This window comes from Lutra lutra, chromosome 17 (assembly GCF_902655055.1).
Source record: "Lutra lutra chromosome 17, mLutLut1.2, whole genome shotgun sequence".
Classification (NCBI taxonomy): domain Eukaryota; kingdom Metazoa; phylum Chordata; class Mammalia; order Carnivora; family Mustelidae; genus Lutra; species Lutra lutra.
In genome coordinates, this window is record NC_062294.1 from 1,230,360 (window position 1) to 1,248,586 (window position 18,227).

General features: G+C 64.6%; 1 protein-coding gene across 4 annotated transcripts in view; it reads right to left on the reverse strand.

Moving 5' to 3' along the window:
- Positions 1-18,227, reverse strand: part of ZFPM1 (zinc finger protein, FOG family member 1) — a 64,155-nt gene that overhangs the window by 19,374 nt on the left and 26,554 nt on the right. For all 4 annotated transcript variants that reach the window (XM_047711422.1, XM_047711424.1, XM_047711425.1 and 1 more), the window contains exon 3: positions 16,625-16,750. In XM_047711422.1, coding sequence (XP_047567378.1) covers positions 16,625-16,750 — 126 coding nt within the window. The remainder of the gene's footprint in view (positions 1-16,624; positions 16,751-18,227) is intronic.

Below are 18,227 nucleotides of genomic sequence, written 5' to 3' on the forward strand. Positions count from 1 at the left end.
GAGGGCGAGGGGTGAAGGGGTGGGAGACGCAGAGCTGGCGGTGGGGGGTGGGGGTACTGACAGGCCGGAAGACCGTTTCAAACAGCCTCTAATAGCCAGCGGACCTGTGGTGGCCGGAGGGCCGGCTCCCAACCACACAGAAGCCTGGGGCCATGAGCACCCTAGCCACACTGCAGGCTCTCTGGACTCGGGACTCAGTGCTCACTCAGTCCCAAAGCCCCGCACAGGCACCTGGCACAGGCCCGAGGGAGACGCGGCCTCTGTCCTCTGCGTCTCCTAGGAGACCTGGGGAGTGGCAGCCAGGAGGGTGGGCCAGCTGGGGTGGGCTTCCAGATGGAGGTGTCCTTTTCCCTGACACCCTCCTGTGGTTCCTGTCTGCTCTCTTTTCCCAACTCGGGGCTGGTCCTGGCCTCCATCCCCACAGGGGGTCACAGGGGTGATGCCATGTGCCCCGAGAACACATGATCCCGACATGATTCCCAGCCCCCGCGTATCAAGCCTTAGCCTCTCGCCCCGCACAGCCACACTGAAGCTCTTCCCCCAGAGTACAGAGGGGGAAACCCAGGCTCGGAGGGGTTAAGCTACCGGCCTAAGACCCGCGACGGAGAGGTGAGATGTGAGCCCCAGCCCCAGCCACGCTCACGGCCAGGTCCCTGCCACCCTTTTTGGGGCTGATGCAGAAGGTGGCAGAAAGACGGGGACGCCCCTAGAGGGGAGGTGGGCGCATGGTGCAGGCTGACGACTCCTGCTCTGTCCTCAGTCTCCCCTCTGTCCTGGTCTCCTCCTCCGCTGTCCAGGCCCCCATGGAGGTCAGGCTATCACTACAGATGCCACATCAGGACCTAATTTATCCTGGCAAACAACCTCACACACGTTACTTCCAGAACAAACACGTTGCGCAGGATTCAGTTTTGCCCCTAAGCATCTGTGATGAGCCGAGGCCAGGATTCAGGCCTCATATTTATAGGACTTAAAAGTCAGCTTAGGTGGGGCGCCTGGGGGGCTCAGTGGGTTAAGCCGCTGCCTTTGGCTCAGGTCATGATCTCAGGTCCTTGGATCGAGCCCCGCATCGGGCTCTCTGCTCAGCGGGGAGCCTGCTCCTCTCTCTCTGCCTGCCTCTCTGCCTGCTTGTGATCTTCCTCTGTCAAATCAATACAAAATCTTAAAAAAGTAGTCAGCCAGAGCCCTCTGGCAACACCCCAGAGGAGGTAGGGACGAGTGCTGCCACTTCTGGGGCCCCGATGGAGGGGGTAGCCGGGTAAGAGACCTGGGGTCTGGAATCAGCAGGCCGGGGCGGGGTCCCGCCTCTGCCCAGCACCTGCTGGCCTCAGTTTACCTGCTGGGCCGGTAGTGGTGAGGGTAAAGGCGAGCGTGTTCGTCTGCGAGGCCAGCACGACTCTCCCTCCCTGGGCCGTCCCGGGTCGTGGGGCCCAGCCCAGGGTGGCCCTTGAGCCACGGCCCCTGGCCAGCTCTGCCTCACGCCCGGCAGAGCCCTCAGGGCCACAGTGCTCACAGTGAGCCCGCCAGTCTGCAGAGGCAGCCTGGAGAGCTTGGGGTCCCACGGCAGGGATGCAGTCATCGCCACAATGGTCAGGTCTGGGGCTCCGATCCTGAGCCTGCCGGGCCTCGGTCCCCCATCCTCACCCCCACGGCTGTCTTGTGGCTCTGACTGGGGGACGCCCTGAGTTCTGCAGGAGCATCTGAGCTTGGGGTGGGCTCTGCAGCTGGCAGGTGCGCCGCTCCTTCCAGGGCCGGGTGGTGCTTGCGCTAACGGTGGGAAGTCTCCAGAGCAGACAGCAGGTCCACAGGCCCCGCAGCCCGTGGCCTGTGCGGGTGCTCTGGGGTCCCAGGGTCACCGCCAGCCCTCACTCATCTAACCGGCCCATCGCCTGGCCCCACCCTGTGGCTCCCATGGGCCAGCTGGCCCCCGCCTTGTCGGGAGTGGCCCTATCTCAAGGATCATGCTGTTTGCCTTTGATAAAAAGTCACAAAAAAAAAAAAAAAAAAGAGGGGGAGAGGAAAAGAGGGAGAGGGAGAGGAAGAAAGCCCTAGGCCAAGCCAGCCCCACCCTGCGGGGTTCTAGAAGTCTCCGTGGCACTCACCCAGAGTGGGTAAGGCTAGGAGGCTGTGTGTTTCCAAATGTCCTGCATGAGCACGGAAGTGAGGCCCAGAGAGGGTGAACCACTCTCTCGAGGTCAGAGGACACAGCATGACCAGCAGGGGTGAGGGGGCGGCGTGGGGGGCACCGGCTGTCCCACAGTGAGGGGCCAGGCAGACCCTTCCCTCATGCGCTCGGCCACTCCCCCTGCAGGTGCAGACCCCACTGGCCCCGGCCAGCAGTATAAGCCCCGTGTTTCTGAGGGTGTCATGACTTGACCAAGGTCACTGGCTGTCAAGTACAGCCCTTTCCCTGCCCCCAACATAGTCCTCCTGACTGGGGAAGCCATGAGCTTGGTGGCAGGCGAGGTCCTAGAAGGACAGAGAGAAGCCACTGCTGTCTAAGGTCTGCCGGTCCTTTTGGAACTGCGCTGCCTAGAGGAGGGGTGGACGACAGATCCCTGTGAGCCCAGTCGTTGGGGAGGACGCAGGGTCTCTGCCACCCTGGGAGCTCTTGAACCCTGGCCTGTGTCCCAGGACACACATCTCCCAGCTGCATGGGACACTTCCCTCCCTGCCCTCGCTTTCTGCTGATGTGACATAGGGGAGAACAGCCCCCGCCTCTCAGATCAGCGCAAGGTGAGGGGACGCAACGGAGGGGGGGCAGGAAGGACAGGGACACATGGCGGGTGCATGGTAAGCGTTCTGCCAGGCCACGGCGGTCCCCACGGGATGCTGGCCGGACTCTCAAACACTCTGGGCCCGGGGCGTCCCGCTCCTAGAACAGACCACACCAGAGCCCACTCTTGGAGGTAAGGGGGCTTCCTGTGGGCTCAGGTACATACAGCACCACGGGACCCCATTCCTCCCCCCGAGTCCTCGGCGCTAGGCCACAGCGGCCGCTGCCTCCAGCTGTGCACCTGGGGCCCACCGGCCTTGGCGGGAGGGGAGATTTGGACCCACATATGACGGGCAGAGGCTGGTCACATGGATATAGCCAAGGGGGGCCACCTCCTGGACAGTCACCCTGAGGTATGCGGAGATCCCAGCCAGGTGGGTGGGCGCCCCTGAAGCTTGGGAACAGCAGGCCTGTGGCCAGGGAGCCTGCCGGTGGGGACAGGAGTGCTGATTCTGTGCGGGCACCACCCTCCCAGGGTCTGGCTGGAGGGGACAGCAAGTTCCCATCGGCTTTTGGGAATATCTTCACCTGCTGGGCCCATCCTGTCGGTGCCCGTTTTTGCTTCCTGTGCAGACAGGGCAGCAAGGCCAGAGCAGAGAGCCTGGGGACAGGCTGAGTGGGAGTCCCTTACACTGGGCATGAGGAAGGCATGAGGCCGTGTGCTGGTGGGTCGGCAAGGTCCAAGTGCAGGGGGCAGGGAGGGGCTGTCAGTGGCTCCATGGGAGGCCTGACCTGCTGCTGCCTCTCCCATGGGCTGGCCTCCCCAGGCCTGGGGCAGTGGCAAGACTCCCACGGGGGAGCCGACAGGCCGGGGGGAGGTCCTGCTATCTCCTACCTTGCAGGGCAGCGGGAGTACAAGGATGGCCACACAGCCTGGGTCCCCAGCCAGCCAGCACATCCCCTGGACCAAGCCACACCTGAAGGCCACGTCAGGAGAAAATGGGCAGAGCCTGATCCCAGCCCTCCCTATCACCAGGAGCCACAGCCTCTTTGGGCAGAGCCCCCCCCCATCTCAGGCCCCAGGCTCCCCTCTGTGAATAGTGGGGATGAAGGGTTGCAGGGACGTGGCTGAAAGAGCTTTTTGGCAAAAACGGTGGGGTCCATCTCCTGTGCTCTCTGCCAGTTGAGAGAAGCGAGGCTTGGAAAAGTTGAGGGACTGTCTGAGGTCCCAGAGCCCAGGTGGTTGTGACGCCTACTCAGGCAGCACGTCCTCACCCCCATGAATCTGGCCCGTCGAGTGGGCGGGGCAGGATAGGATCCCGATGCCCAGGTTGTGCGCAGGCAGCGAGCCCACGGTACCTGCTGTGGCCACGAGAGAGGGAGTCACGGGACAGGTGCCACCCCAGGGGCAGGAGGACACGGACACACATGCGGTCACCGGCTCAAGGGCCAAGTCCCTTGAGGTCTCAGGGCTTGAGCACCTGCCTCTCAGGAACCTGGGGTGAGGGTTTCCACCCTGCCTCTGGCCCGGGCAACCCCCCAGAGCTCCGCTGGGAGGCCCAGACCCCGTGACCTGAGGACACATAAAAACGAGGACCACCGGCCGTCATCTTTGAGAAACTGTATTCACCCACAATCTGGGACTTCCAACCCCGTGCCATGGCAGAGGCAGGCTCACCGTCCTGCAGCGTGAGGCCCCAGAGTGGGAAGGGCTCTTTGGGACAAGAGGTGCTCAAAGGGCTTCAAGCCCAGAACCTTCCTTCCTAAGTAGCTGGGCTTAGGCTAGAGTGGGTGGGTCTCAGAGCTCAGACCCTGCGACCCAGGGAGTGACTCCATGGGGATGCCGCCTACCTGCCAGGAGCCCCCAGCAGCCTGCCCAGGGTGCGCTGTCCACTGGACATGGGCCTCGGCCGCATGTGCCCCCCCGGGCGTGGTGCCACGTGCTCTAACCTCCCTTCTGCCACCAGGTGCTGCTGCCCATGGTTCTGTCATACCGGGCTGGCCTGAGCCTGGGTGGAGCTGACAGGTGTGCCACATTCCTGGAAACCAGCAGGAGGGGTGGCTGGTAGGGCCGCAAGGAGGCTGGCTCTGCTGTAGGCTGGTGGGTGCCAGGCACAGTGCCCACCCCAGGGGATGGCTCTGGGCACCCCTGTTGGGACCTCCGTGTGCCCATTCCCTGGCGCAGGCAGTGGGAGCGATGCCGCTGGCTGTTGGCCTCTCCCTGCCTCCTGCTTCCTTGTACCCTGAGCACCCCTGTCCCCAGTGCTGGGGGCTGGACGCTCACGGTCCATGAACTCAGCCTCTCCGATGGGCTGCCCATCCCTCAGGCCGGGGTCACTGACGGCCGTGTCCTGCCGGCCCTGGCGGTGCCTGGGACCCGGGGGAACCTGTGTCTGGAGGAGGGCTACAGAGCCAAAGCTGGACACCCAGAGCAGTCGACAAGCCATGAGCCCGGGCACACACGTGGGACCCCGGGACCTCCCTCCCCACATCCCTGCCTGTGGTGGGGGGGCACCCTTCTACAAGGAGTAGCACCGGGTGTGGGGGGCAGGCCTGGAGGGGCAGGGCTGGGCCTGGGTCACCAGGAGCTGCCCTTGGACCACTGTGGGTCTGCACCAACCACAGGCCGGCAGGGGTTAGAAAAGGAGCTGCGGCCCTGGCTCTGTGCTCCCCCCACCCCGCCCCGCCCCACCCACCAGCTGGTGCCTGGGAACTTCTCTTCCTATCGCTGGAACATCACTGGAAATTATTGATTTTTTTGACACAGAACAACAGCCCATCTTTATCGGGCTGAACCCTGGCCCCAGCTAATGGCGGAGCTGGGGCCTCCTGGGAATCGCCAGCAGTGGGGGTGGGGCTCATGGGGGCCCTTTGCCGCTTGGGGGGCAGCAGCCCTGAGGGCAGGGGGGTCTGTGGGGCTGGGATGGAGCAGAGCCTTCGGGGCCAGGCCACAGGTCGCTGGAAGGGACCCTGTGGGCAGCTAAAAGTCAGGTCTGGGGAGCAGGTTATGGTGGGGGCTGCCTTGAACTCTGATCACCCCGTCTGAATCCCCAACCCAGAGCTTCTTGGGGGTGGGGTTGTGCTCTCAGACACTAGACCCTCTGGAAAAAGCCAAGAACAGCTCACCTGGCAGGAGGAGACACAGGGTGAGAGGTGGGGCCCGAGACCCTTTGGGGGTCTATGTGCCAGGCCCATGATGCCGCCTGGCCCCCCACAGCCCCACGGAGCCCAAGAACACTGCCTTCCTGGCACCTCTGAGTGTGAGAGCCCGTGGTCCCTCCAGCCTTCTTGAAAAGCCAACTGCCGTGGGTCTAGGGGCCTCAGTCTTCCCAGCTGTGAAGTGGGGAGAGGGAGTCCCATCAGCTCCTGGGAGACCCTGAGGCTTGGGAGCTGGGGTGGGGGTCCCTGGCCCTTCCCGGCCCTGCCTTGTCCCGGCGGCGGGCTGGAAGCAGGATGTGTGATAAGGTAAAGAAAATGTCTCCTGTGCAAACAGTCTCTCTGGCTCCTATCGGCCTTCTGGCCCCTGCCCCGTTTTTCCAGGGGCCGACGCCACTGAGGGCCCTTCCTTCCCATCCGGCCTCCAACTCACCATCTCCTGGCCTCTGGCCTGGCCAGCCCACCCTGCTGCTCCCTGTCTGGGTTGGGGTGTGGCCAGGGGTCCAGGCCCAGTCTTCGCTCCGTAAATGGAAGGGCAGGTGCCAAGTGAGTGTCTGGGCAGAAGCAGGGTGGTCTCGAGGGTGGAGGGGTGGCCCTGGGTAGTGACCCCAGCCTGGCAGGTATCCGCCTTCTCCTGGAGTGGGGGGCAGCCACGGGCACCGAGGTCACCTGACGTCATGGAGAACAGGACACTGCCAGCACCTAGGGCCCAGTGAGCCCCTTAGGGCTTACAAAGATCCTTCTAGAAATGCCAATGGTCCCCAGGCACCTGCTGATCCTTTCTGAGCCCAGTGTCTCTCCTCTGCCCCACCCACAGAGGCGGCACTCCCACACGGGGGCGGGGGGGGGGGAGGCTAGGGCCCCCGGAGAGGCCTGGGCCTACACGCGGTGGCGAACCTGCAGACACCTGCTTTCATGGCACTGAGCCGCCCGGTCCTCAATCCCGCCCCTCCCCCTTCCCTGCCATCGCCATCGGGGTGGTTCTTCTCCCCCTTCCCAAACCAGAGCAAGGTCAGGGAGGACCTGGCCACACAGTGAGGGGGGTGACCGAGTTCAAGCCCAGGGGTCCAACCACATCCAGTGCTCTGCCTCCATGCCCCTCAGGGGTGGGGAGCAATCAAGAACAGGGCTGGGCCCGGGCAGGGAAAGAGCGTGATGGGCGTGGACAGAAAGCCCTTGTCCTCTGCCCGCAGCAGGTCCAGCTCCTTCCCGCCTCTCCTCTGCTCAGGAACCCTCAGGCTTCCCCCGGGCCCCAAATCAGGTGCCCTGTGCCGTCTGGGTGGAGCCCACCGCGGGGCGTCTCAGCCATCAGAGCATGCGGCTCGCTCCCCCCTCCAACCCTCACCCCTCGCTCATCTGTCAGGGCAGTGGCACGGGGCCTCTGAGACCCAGCAGGGTCCCAGGCCATCGGGAGAGGGGCTGATCCTGCCCTGGGTCCTGGTCTGGGGTGGCTGGGAGTTCTGCAGCTCTCTCGGAGGCCCAGGGAGTGGGGCAGGCGGTAGGCAGGTGCGGGGCCTCCAGGGTTTAGCCCCAGATCTGCTATTGCTGTTGTAAGACCCAGGCGAGTATGTGCAGGGAGAGACAGAGGCGGGCCAAGCGATTAGGAATCCCTACAGACCTTGCTTCTCTTAGGATCGTTTTTCCCTCTTCTAGAGATTTTAGCGGTCAGCAAAATAAATAACGGAGTAAGGAAGTAAGTGGTGTCCTGTCAGGAGCACAGGACGGGCCGATGCCCGTCCACGCGGAGGGGACTGCAGGGATGAATTCCCAGGAGCCGAACGGCTGAGTCCAGGCGGCGCACAGGGGCAGCTGTGAGGGCTGGCCGGGCGGGGGCAGACCCAGGATTGGGAAGCCAAGGCCCTGCGGACCCCGCGCAGACCACGGCCCCCCGAGCACCTGCCGAGGCCTCGGCCCGGACCCGGGGGAGCGGGGTCGAGCAGGCGCGGCGCGGAGGCGGCAGTCTTTGTTGTGGGGGCAAAGGCGGGTCCTGGGCCAGGGTCGGGGGGGGGGGGGGTCCCTGCGACGACACACAAAAGCCCCTGCGATAGCATCACGCCGCATCTCAGGCCCAGCTCGGCCCTTTCGGGCAGGATATGACCAGCCCTCGAGCCAATGGCGGCCCCTTTGTCCCATCTCCAGGGACCGATCTTATCGGCCACGTCCACCGCTGCCCGTAATGGAAAAACATGGTGAGGAAATCAAAAGTTGCGCACAGAGATAGAGAAGTAATAAATAAATAAATAAAGAGCGACCCACGCTGGCAGCAGGGGAGGGGGTCTCGGCAGACCCAGTGTCGGCCCGAGGGGTGGGCAGGAGGGCTGTGGGTGCTCCCGGTTCCCCTCCCGGGTCTGAGACGGCCGCTGCACCGCGCCAAGCCTCAGTTTCTCTGTCAGGTGGGTGTGACCGAGGAGCCCACTCCCTGGGGCTGGGGCAGATCCTGCGAGACCCTGGCACATCCCAGCAGAGGCCACACGGCCACGACCACGGGGAGGGCCCACACCGGGCCCCGGGGGGCCGCTGTGCCCTGCAGCCCTCTGGCTGCCCACCCTGCCCAGGCCCGTCCCTGACCCTCCTCCTGCCTCCAGACAGCTCAGACGCCCTGTCCCCATCCCAGAGGAGCAGCCGAGCCCACAGAAGGGCACAGTGGGCCCGAGGCACCCAGTGAGAGGGGACAGCTGGAGGCCACCTGTGGGGCCCCGCTAGCCAGGGAGAACAGGAGAGGGACAGGGGAGGCAGACAATGACACCGGCAAGGGGAATCCTTCTGGCCTCCAAGACACGGGGCCAGTGCTAGTCCCGGGAAGGGAGCCCTGCTGGTTTGTGCGAGAGCGATAGCCAGGGTGGCTGCTGTGGCGGGAACAGCCCCGTCATCCCGGGTGTCTCCTAGGTGCGTGTCTGTGGCCAACTCCCTGTGGAGGCCACAGGCTTGAGCGTGCTGAGCCGACATACCCCAGGCCACATGGCCAGGCCGGGGAGAGTCTGGGTTTGGGCCTAGGAGGACAGGGAGTGAGAGTTCTGGAAGGGGTCCCCCAGGTGTGGACAGGGAGACCCCGACCTACAGCCACTGACGTTTGGTTGGGGCTGGCCTGGGTGAGGCAGCCGCTCAGACACAGCCTGGGGCCAGGCGGCGGTCTGGCCTCGGCAGGAAGCCGGGCGGGAGGGCGGAGGAGGAAGCCGGGCTCGATTAGCCTTGGCGGCCGAGATAGGCCACCCCGGCCACAGATAGCCGCTCCCGGAAGGCCGGTGAGGTCAGCGGGCAGCACAGGGCAGGCGGCCAGGCCTGGGACCCCACCCGCCGTCGGGCGGCCGAAGACTCGGGCCACCGTTCTGTCCACCTGCCCTCCGCCAAGCAGTGTCTACACCTGGGGAGGGGGCTGGAGTAGCCCCTGGGGACTGTGCGATGGGGGTGGGAGGGGGCCACTCCCCAGGAGGCAGGGCCATGGGTGGGCTCAGTCCCCACTCAAGTGCCCAGTGAGGCCCTGGGGGTGCCTCAGTTTCCACATCTGTAAAACAGGGAGCGCAGCATCTGCCGCCGAACTTCCACCGGCTTCCTCTTGGGTCTCCCGCGCACCCCGAGGGGTGAGCCCTGCCCCCAGTCCTCCTTCCCCCCTGTAGTCCCACCACAGGGCTTTTGCTGGGCTGAGCTCTATGGGGTGGGTTACCCAGTGCGTCTGCAGCCTGCTCCCCGAGCCGTGCGCAGTCTGTGTGCATCCCTGTCCCCCCCTAGCCCGCTCCTCTGTATCCCTGGCTCAGAGCCCCTCACTGCTGTCTCTGCCCCAGGCTGTAGCCCCAGGAGGGCAGTGGCTGGGCTGTCTGTCCAGGCCATGTCCCCGGAGCGTCTACTACAGGGGCTGGTACACAGCAGGTGCACAGCGGACAGAGGCAGCAACCAGTGAGCCAACGGGACAAGCTGCGGTGGCAGGACGGCCGTCTCCAGGTCTTGCGAACACCTGCTCCCCTCACAGGTGCCTGGCCCCGGGGGACCTGCGGCCCACATGTCTGCTGAGGGTGCAGATGGAAGACAGAACCAGCCAAGGGTCCATCTGGGTGTGGTAAAGAGCCACTAATGGCCGTGAGGGCTGCCCGGGGTCAAGGGGTCAGCAGCCCAGCCATGGGGGAAGCCACAGCCAGCTCTGTGCCTCAAGAGTCCCCACCAGAGAGGGACAGACCGGTCTTACCGCAGATGCACCTCTGCACATGGCCTTTCTAGGGTGCGGTGCGTGGCCTAGCCCCTGGCGCCCGCCGGGTAGTGCAAGAGGGGGCTTCCACGGGGGCCAGGCCCGCCACGGAGGACAGGCCACAGGCTCACGCATAGCCCCCACCTCAGCCCTAGCCCAGGGGCCCCCCTGTAGGCCCTGCTCACAGAGGCGGGCAGGCCTGAGCTGTGGTCGTGGACGCTGGCCGAGGGTCCAGTGTTCAGCATGCCCCCAGGGGCCTGGGCTGAACTCTGTTTCCAAGACAACCACGTATGCGAGGCAGCCCCCTTGCTCTGAGCCTGCCTCCTCCCACCTCACCCCTGCACGCACCCTGGCTGCAGGGGGCTCTCCCCTCCCCTGTGCCCTCTGCCCGGGGCATCGGTTCCCCTCCCTCTCATGGGCTGGGCACCGTGTGGGCTCGGTGAGGCGTCACCCCCCTATGTTCCTTAGACACATGACCGCGTTGCTCCCGTATTACGTGGTCTCTGTCTCCCAGACATGGGCTCCCCGGGCGCTGGGATGCTGCTGGCCCCAGGCAACATTGAACAGCCATGTGTTTGCGCAGCGAGTCAGTGAGCTCCTTCTCTTCCTACTCCTGGGCCGCAGGCACCATGCTCCCTGGGCTCCGCGGCCTGCGGCCCCACAACACACGTCGAGGGACGGAGGGACCACCCCCTGGGGCCCCCAGCAGGTGCTTAGTAAGCACCTGTGCAGAAGAAAGGTGGGCCGACCACAGCGGACACACAGCACCCTGGCCCCAGGCCGCCCCCATCTCCTGGGGCCTCCGTCTGCTCGGCTGTGAAATGGGGAGGCTCAGGAGGGGTTGAGGGCCGGCGGCATGGGTCTGGCGGCACGCGTCCCCCGGGGCCCACGCAGCGTGGACTCCCTTCCCGGGGACGCCCAGAAGACGTGGCTCCTGACCCAGCCACTGGGGCTGGTCTCCGGAGCTGCTGACCCCAGGCTGACCCTTGCCATCCGCCACCCCCCCTCACTTGCCCCTCCCCCATCTGTTAATCTAAGACAAACAGGCCTATCGGGCCGCAGTGCCAGGCCCCACGATAACGCAAAATAGCTGAAATGATTTTTCCCACCCACACACATGGAGCTGGTGGGAGGGGACGCGCGGCTAGGCCCTATCGGTCCATCTCCCGGGCTGTCCATCAGGACAGGCTGTCCTGCCTCGCAGACCGACTGCCCGCTGCCCGATAACAAACCTTGAGGTTTGCCTCGAAACTCCGGCAATGAGATTAGTCAGCCGAGCACGGCCCAGATAGGCAGCCCGACGCCCTTGCTCTCACCCTGGGGGCCAAGATTCCAGCAGGCTCCCCAGGACCCCCGGGGTGGGGGTGAGGCTCCACAGCTCGAGCAGGAGGCAGCCATCTCCTCCGGCCCCTCACAGCACCATGTTCTCTGGGGGAGTCTTCCGACCCATCCGCCGCATGGCAGTGAGCCAAACACCTCACTTAAAACCCTCCAGTTCCTCATTTTAGAGCCAAGACAGAAGAGCCGTGTATGGTCCCTACACTGAGCCCAGACCATGAACCATCTGTGTCCATCCTAATGCTCCAGTCACACCCGGGTACTCAAACCTCAGGGCCTTTGCACATGCCTGCTCCATGTCTGGGCTTCCTCACCCCACTCTAGTCGGTCCTTTAGGCCTTGGCTGGGGGGGTTTCTGCTGACCTACAGTGCCATGAGGACATGGCCAGCCTTCCCGTCTCTGCCTCCAGGGCCTGAGATGGGGTCAAAAAAGGTAACCCCTGATGCCGGCCAGATTTTGTTTTGTAAGCAGTGGTCACCAGGAAAGAGATCCGGGTTCTAAGGCAATTGTGGGTAAAAGGGACCCCAGTCCTGGGGCTCTGATCACAAAGCCAGGCCTGGCCACCACGTGTGAGTCTGACCACCCCTTCCTTCTTCACAGCCACCTGATGTCCCCGGAACTGGTGGGGAGCCACTGTGGGCCTCCCAGGTTCACCTCCCTGCTCCCCACCTGGCAGGTGGCACCTGTGGACAGTCTAGCACTCAGCAGCCGGGCGCCCACTGCCTCAGCTGGGGTGTCTGGACCTTGGCTCCCAGACTGGCAGATCGAGAGCAGGTTCTCACCTGTCCTGAGCCAGGCAAGCCAGCGGGGAGGGGACCCCACACCACGAGGCTGGTTGCAGAGGATGCTCCTGGACCGCCCCTCCAGGGTCCCCACAGCTGTTCCCTTCCTCTAGTTCCCTCACGACCCAGCCAGGCAGGCTGGGGGCATGCCAACTGCCATGGGACAGGGGCTCCGTTGGGGGCCAGGAGGTGGATGACAGGCCCAGGACCCACACTCAGGACGGGACCCTAGAGGTTCTCGGTCCTAACAGGGCTGGCCTGTGCGCCCGACCTGCTTTTCCTAGATGTTAAATGGGGAGACAGGGGGCAGGGGATGGGATGACGGCAGGAGGGCTGGGGGGGGCAGGGAGTAGGGGGCCGACCCCTCACAGGCAGAGAGCTCCTGCCAGCTGCCCTCCAGACGTGCTTTGGGGACTGCAGATTTCAGCTCTCAGACATTTGCATATCAGAATTTTAAGCAGCCAGCCCCTCCAGTGGACAAGGTCATTTCGAAGATGAAAATACGGAGCACCCCCCTTCCTGGCTCCCATCTCTGTCTTCAAAGCCCCCAGCCCAGCATCCCCCTTTCTCCAAGCCCCACAGGGGGGCCTTCCCCATCACGGGTTGTATTCCCCCCTACAGCCCAGGGACCAGGCTCCACCTCTCCCGTGCACCCTGCTCAGGCCCCAGGGCCTCCTGGCCAGGCCTCGATCGCACTCCTGAGCCTTCAGACTCTCCACTTGTTAACTTCTCGCCCTGGGAGGCCCATGTGGGGGTCTCCCTGTTCGCCAGGATCTCCTCCCTTCCCCACGCACCCCATGGCTGACTCGCTGGCGTGGTTCGAGCTCACCGCATGGAGGACACGTCCCTGCACACCAACCCACAAGGGCCAAGAGGGTATTCATGGAACCCCTGGGGTGGACTCTGTCCTGGCTGTCACCTGCCCGAGGTGGGCTGCTGTCCTGCACCTCAGAGGACAGAGATGACAGTGCTGGCTCAGAGTTGGGTCTCCCTTCCCACCTGGCCCCACCGACTCGAGGTGCAGTGGGGGCTTCTCGTACCCAGGGCAGGGAAGAGCATCGGGGGGGGACAAGCCCACACCACGGAGGGCAGCCTCTCTCTGCCTTGGGGCCACAGTGCCTTTCTGGTCCAACAGTGGCTTCTTATCACTGACCCCACTAACACCCCACTTTCCAGAGGCCTGCAGGCTGCCCAAGTGGGCAGAGAACACTGTGGCTGGCCCTCTGCCAGTTGTGGGGATGCCTCTCTACAGGCCCCCCGGGAGGCCACCACTCTTGGATCTCCCCAGCCCCAATGCAGAGATGAGGAAACGGAAGTCCCGAGAGGTCAGGCAAGCAGCCCACAGTCGCTCAGCAAAGCTGGACCCAGTCCTGGCCAGGTGTGCCCGGGGGGCCCTGCTCCTGCCTCTCAGGGCGGCTATAAGGAGCGGCTCCCATGGGACCAGGGACGTTCAGGAGTTAAGCTGCCCACGGAGCTCACAACTCTTTCACACGAAGACACACCCCCGAGCAGCCCCCCTTGCCCCCAGACTGCTTTTGGAGCTCTGGGGTCAGCAGGCATCAGGAAGGGGCAGGAATGGGCCTAGGAGACTGTGGGCCCCTCACGCATCCCAGCCCCGCACTCCAGTGTTGAAGATGCCCCTGTGCTGGTGGGGTGTCAAGGCCCTTCTGGGAGGCCGCTCTCCTGCCTGGTGCCTGGGGGAGCCCTGGGGGTTCTCGTAGCCATCTGCTCTGGGCCTTGACCCCTGGAAGGGCAGCCACATTGCACGTGCGTGCTAGGCTGGGGCACAGAGACCCTGATGCCCAGTCTCTACTGGGCTGCGGTCACCCTCCCCTGGGCCTCCCTGGGTGGTGGGTACCCCGGGGCGAAGGGGGTCCCCTAGAGCCCCATGAGCCCTGGTCAGTGGATGGCACCCAGACAGCAGAGGTGGGGGCAAGCACTGGGCGCCATGCTGGGTGCGTGCTGAGCCCAGGGCTCTCTGCGATGACCAGGGCCCGCCTCGTGCACGCCGGGTGAGCAATGGAAGCTTGGGGCCCCATGACTCCCCCAAAGCCAGGCAGTGCATGGTGCACTGGGGTCCAAGCTAGCTCTTTCATCCCAGAGGAGAACAGGAGCTGGTGTCCCCCAGGCAGGCCTCCAGAGCCTGGTCCCCAAGCCGGGGGTGGGTCCAGCACTTTTTTCCACATCTGGGGACACCGAAGAGGCTGCCAGCCAGAAGCCAGACAGACTCCGTGACACAGGGAGGGAGAGAGGCTCGCCCAGGACTGGCAGAGGGGCTCAGAGGTCAGAGAAGGGGAACGGGGGGACAGGGCTTGTGGGCAAAGGCCACGGCGGCACGCTCCTCTGCCACGGCAGGTCAGTGAGCTGGGCACTGCCCTCAGGGACGCCAGCCTGGACAGGCTCTGCTGCCCCATCGCTGGCACGGGCGGCCCTGCAGAGATAAGGGCTCAGCGGGCCTCTCTGACTTCCCTGGCGGGCGATAAGTGGGCCTGCCTGGGGTCTGATAGGGGGCAGGCCCCACGGCGGTTGGCCACTGGTGGCTTATCGGCCCATCGCTGCCCACTGTACAGATATTCCTATCTGTGGAGGCGGACAGGGAGCCCCCTGGCCCCACAGGGTGCACCCAGCCCTAAACCACAGCCACCCCAGGGCCAACCCCTGCCCTGGGGTCAGTCCTCGGCCTCTCGGGGCCTCCGTGGCCCATCTATAAAGTGGGGGTGAGGATTCTAACACCGAAGGGTGGGTGAGGCCCATTGGGGCAGCGACGGAAGCTGGCGTTGATGTACCACAGCCCCCGCTCTGGAGCCAGACCTGGACCCCTGGAGCCGGGTCTGCACCCCACTTTGCCGCCTCCCTGCTAGGTGACCTTGGATAAGTCCCTCCGTCATGCTGTGCCCCCACCTCAGAGGCTGGTGTGGGGGCTGCCTGGCGCTCTCCTCCCCATGGACGCTCTTCCTGGCAGCTGTGGCCTCAGCCTATGGCTTGCCCAGCAGCCAGTCAGGGCCCCTCAGGCACATGGGTTGTCCCTGCTCTGTGCACTGAAACAGGAAGTTTCCTGATAAAGAGTGGAACATGAGAGGTAACAGCCCGTGGCAGCACTGACCTGCCTTCTGTGGGGGCCTCGTTGTTACCTTGTCTACAGCTGGGGAAACTGAGGCAAGGACCAAAATCTGACTACAGGGTCCCCACCGAGGGCTCGTGGCACCATCCTGTGTGCAGAAAGGCCCCAGGGCAGACCCAAGCACCCAGCAGGTAGGCATGTGGCTTAGCAGTGCCTGACCAGGCCCTGAGGGCCTCAAGGACACAGGGCCCTACGCCCTCCACCCTTGGGCCAGCAGCGCCTTGGTGGAGACAGGACAAGTGGCCACCACCTATCTGCCAGGACACCTGGGCGCCCCCTGCCATCAACGGGACCCCAAGATGGCGGGGTCACAGCTGGGGGACATGATGGCCAGTCTGTGAAGGGCAGCACGCCTGCTGCGCTGCGGGGGGGCAGCGGGGACCCCAGCACTGTCTTACCCAGGATGCGCGGCTCCGAGGCAACACCACAGCCCAGCTGGGGGGGAGGGGCTGAGAGCGGACTCACTTTCCCTGTGGCGTGGGGTCACCGTCCTGGTTGTGACCATCTGTGGCCCTCAAGAGAGTAATGGGTGGCCTCTGGGCCCTGGCCAAGCCCTCCCTGACCCCGAAGCAAGGCCCTGCCTGTGTGCCCCCTGCCACAGTCCCCGAGCCTCACCCGCCCCACAGCTGCGTGCACAGTCCGAGGCCCGCCTGCTCCCGGCCATCTGGTACACAGCAGGTGCTCAATGAATGCTTCCCGCACCTGCACTTGCCCTTGGTCCCCAGCCCCTGAGGACAAGCCATGCCTGTGCCTGGAGAGGCAGCCCCAGAAACACCCCCATGCCACCCCGCGTTCCTCAGAATTACAAAGAACAGGCACACCTGACGTGCCCAGGTTCTCCGCTCCCCGTAAAGGTACAAGCGCGCAGAGAACACCTCTGGTCAGAATTTTGGCTGCAAACTGGTGATGGGGCCGAAAGGGGGCAGGAAACTTCCCTAAAAGCCACGCCCGGACTCTAGCACGGGGCAGGTGGGGCCAACGCCGGTCTCCCGCGTGGCTGCAGCCACCTGCATAGACCTGGACCCCCCCCCCCGGGACGGCCCTCCAGACGCACCCCTGCAACGTCTCTCCCTGCCCTCCCCACCTGCTCTTCTTTCCCAGCCCAAGGGGATGCCTCCTGGGAGCCCCCAGGACTTGTAGGCACGGCGTGGTGCCCGGCCCCACGGGCGGGCTGGACGTTGGAATGGGCCCCGACCCTGGCTCAGAGGCTTGCCCACTGGCCTCCTCAGACAGGAGGTGGGGCGTGTCCCCCACAAGCTGCCAGGACAGCAGTCTCCCCAGATTTTCAGAAGGCTGGGCCACCAGACCCCGACCGACCGCAGGTGTGCTTTACCTGGCCCACTCCAGGAGACACCGGACTCCTCCTCCAGCCTCGTGTCTGGCGCCTGCCCCTCCATCTCCTGGGGGCCTTCTGGGGGCGTGGGGGGCGGTGGTGATGGTCGGGGTGGGGGGTTAGCGTCTGCAGACAGAAAGCACCATCAGGTCCCGCCGTCCCTGAGTGCTGATTTCACCCACCACCCCCGATGCCCTGTGGCTGGGAGGGAAACTGAGGCCCAAGTGGGTGACACGTGCCCAAGGTCACCCCCACACCCAGGCTAGGTCTAATGGGGGCAGACACCTCAGTTTTCTCCTGGGCCTTTAAAACCTCTCATCCCTTCATTAATTGCGGCAATAATTGCTTTTCTAGCTGTAGTCAATAATTAGAGCGCAGCGCGCCCTACTAGGCACACCCAGGCCAGCGGGCACACGTGTGGGCCCCGGCTCCTCGGTCTACTGTGCCAGCAGCTGGGGGCACCTCGAGCCGGGCCCTGAACCCAATTCCAGCCCAAAGGGCATATTTGCCTTCCCTGCTGAGCCTGATAACTCCCGCAGCCCCCAATCGATGAGCTCCCATAAAAGCCCCCCCTTGGTGACGTCATGCGCGCTGCAGATTATTAATACCCAAGATAAGGGCCATGATTAACATCAAATAAATCAATCACACAGTATAAAAGTCCTATTATTTTTGGCTATAAATCAACATGGCTGGCATTTGAGCTCCAGCCATTGCGAGGGAGCTGAGCTAGGCCGCCCCTCCCGCCGCCTTATCTCGGCCATCGCTGCGTTATCACCACGGCCTGTGCCAGGTGCAACCCTGGCTGTTTTTTCCAGCTCCTTCCCGGGCCCCGCCCCCACTGTGCACAGCCCCAGTGAGGAGCAGATCAGATAAGGGCCGGCTCCCCGGGAAAACCACCGGGGCAAAGTCCATCAGCAACAGGCACTTGCCCTTTGACAGCTCTGGGCGCCCCCGGTGGCACACAGCGCCCAACAGCAGTGATGATGGCGGGGGCGATAAGGGGGCCCCTCGCGTGCTCCTGCAGCCCTGGACGCCCAGACACAGATGTGGAAACTGAGGCTCAGGCAGGGCAGGGGCAAGGGCCCCGGGGAAGGGCCGGGGGGCACGCAGGCTGCACCTCTAGCCTCCAGGAAGAGCAGGTGGGTGGCGGAGATAACAGTAATGAACACGACCCGGCTCCAGCCACTGTCCCTGGGTGAGCTGGCAGGAGGGGAGCCTCGGCCCCTGCTCCCAATGAGCCTGCCACTGCGGAAAGGGACACTGGGGCCAGCAGGTCTCCGAGGACGAGGCTCGTTGGCCTCCGGGCCTGTGGTCATCCCAGGGGGCGGGGCACGGAGGCACTGAGACTGGGAAACGCCGGGGGCTGGTGTCGGGGGAGGTCCACAGTGAGCTCGGTGGGCCTGGAACCTCTGCTGTCCCCTTGCCAGTCCCCTCGAGGCCTCTGCCCTGGCAGGCACGCCCTCTCTGTGCACCCTTCCAGGCTCTGCCCAATCTCTCCTTCACCCCATCATGCTACCCACTCACTGCCTTCCAAAGTGGTCCAGCCTGGGACGGTATCTTTCCCATCAGACCACGGCCTGGGGGTCACTTGGGCCCCCGT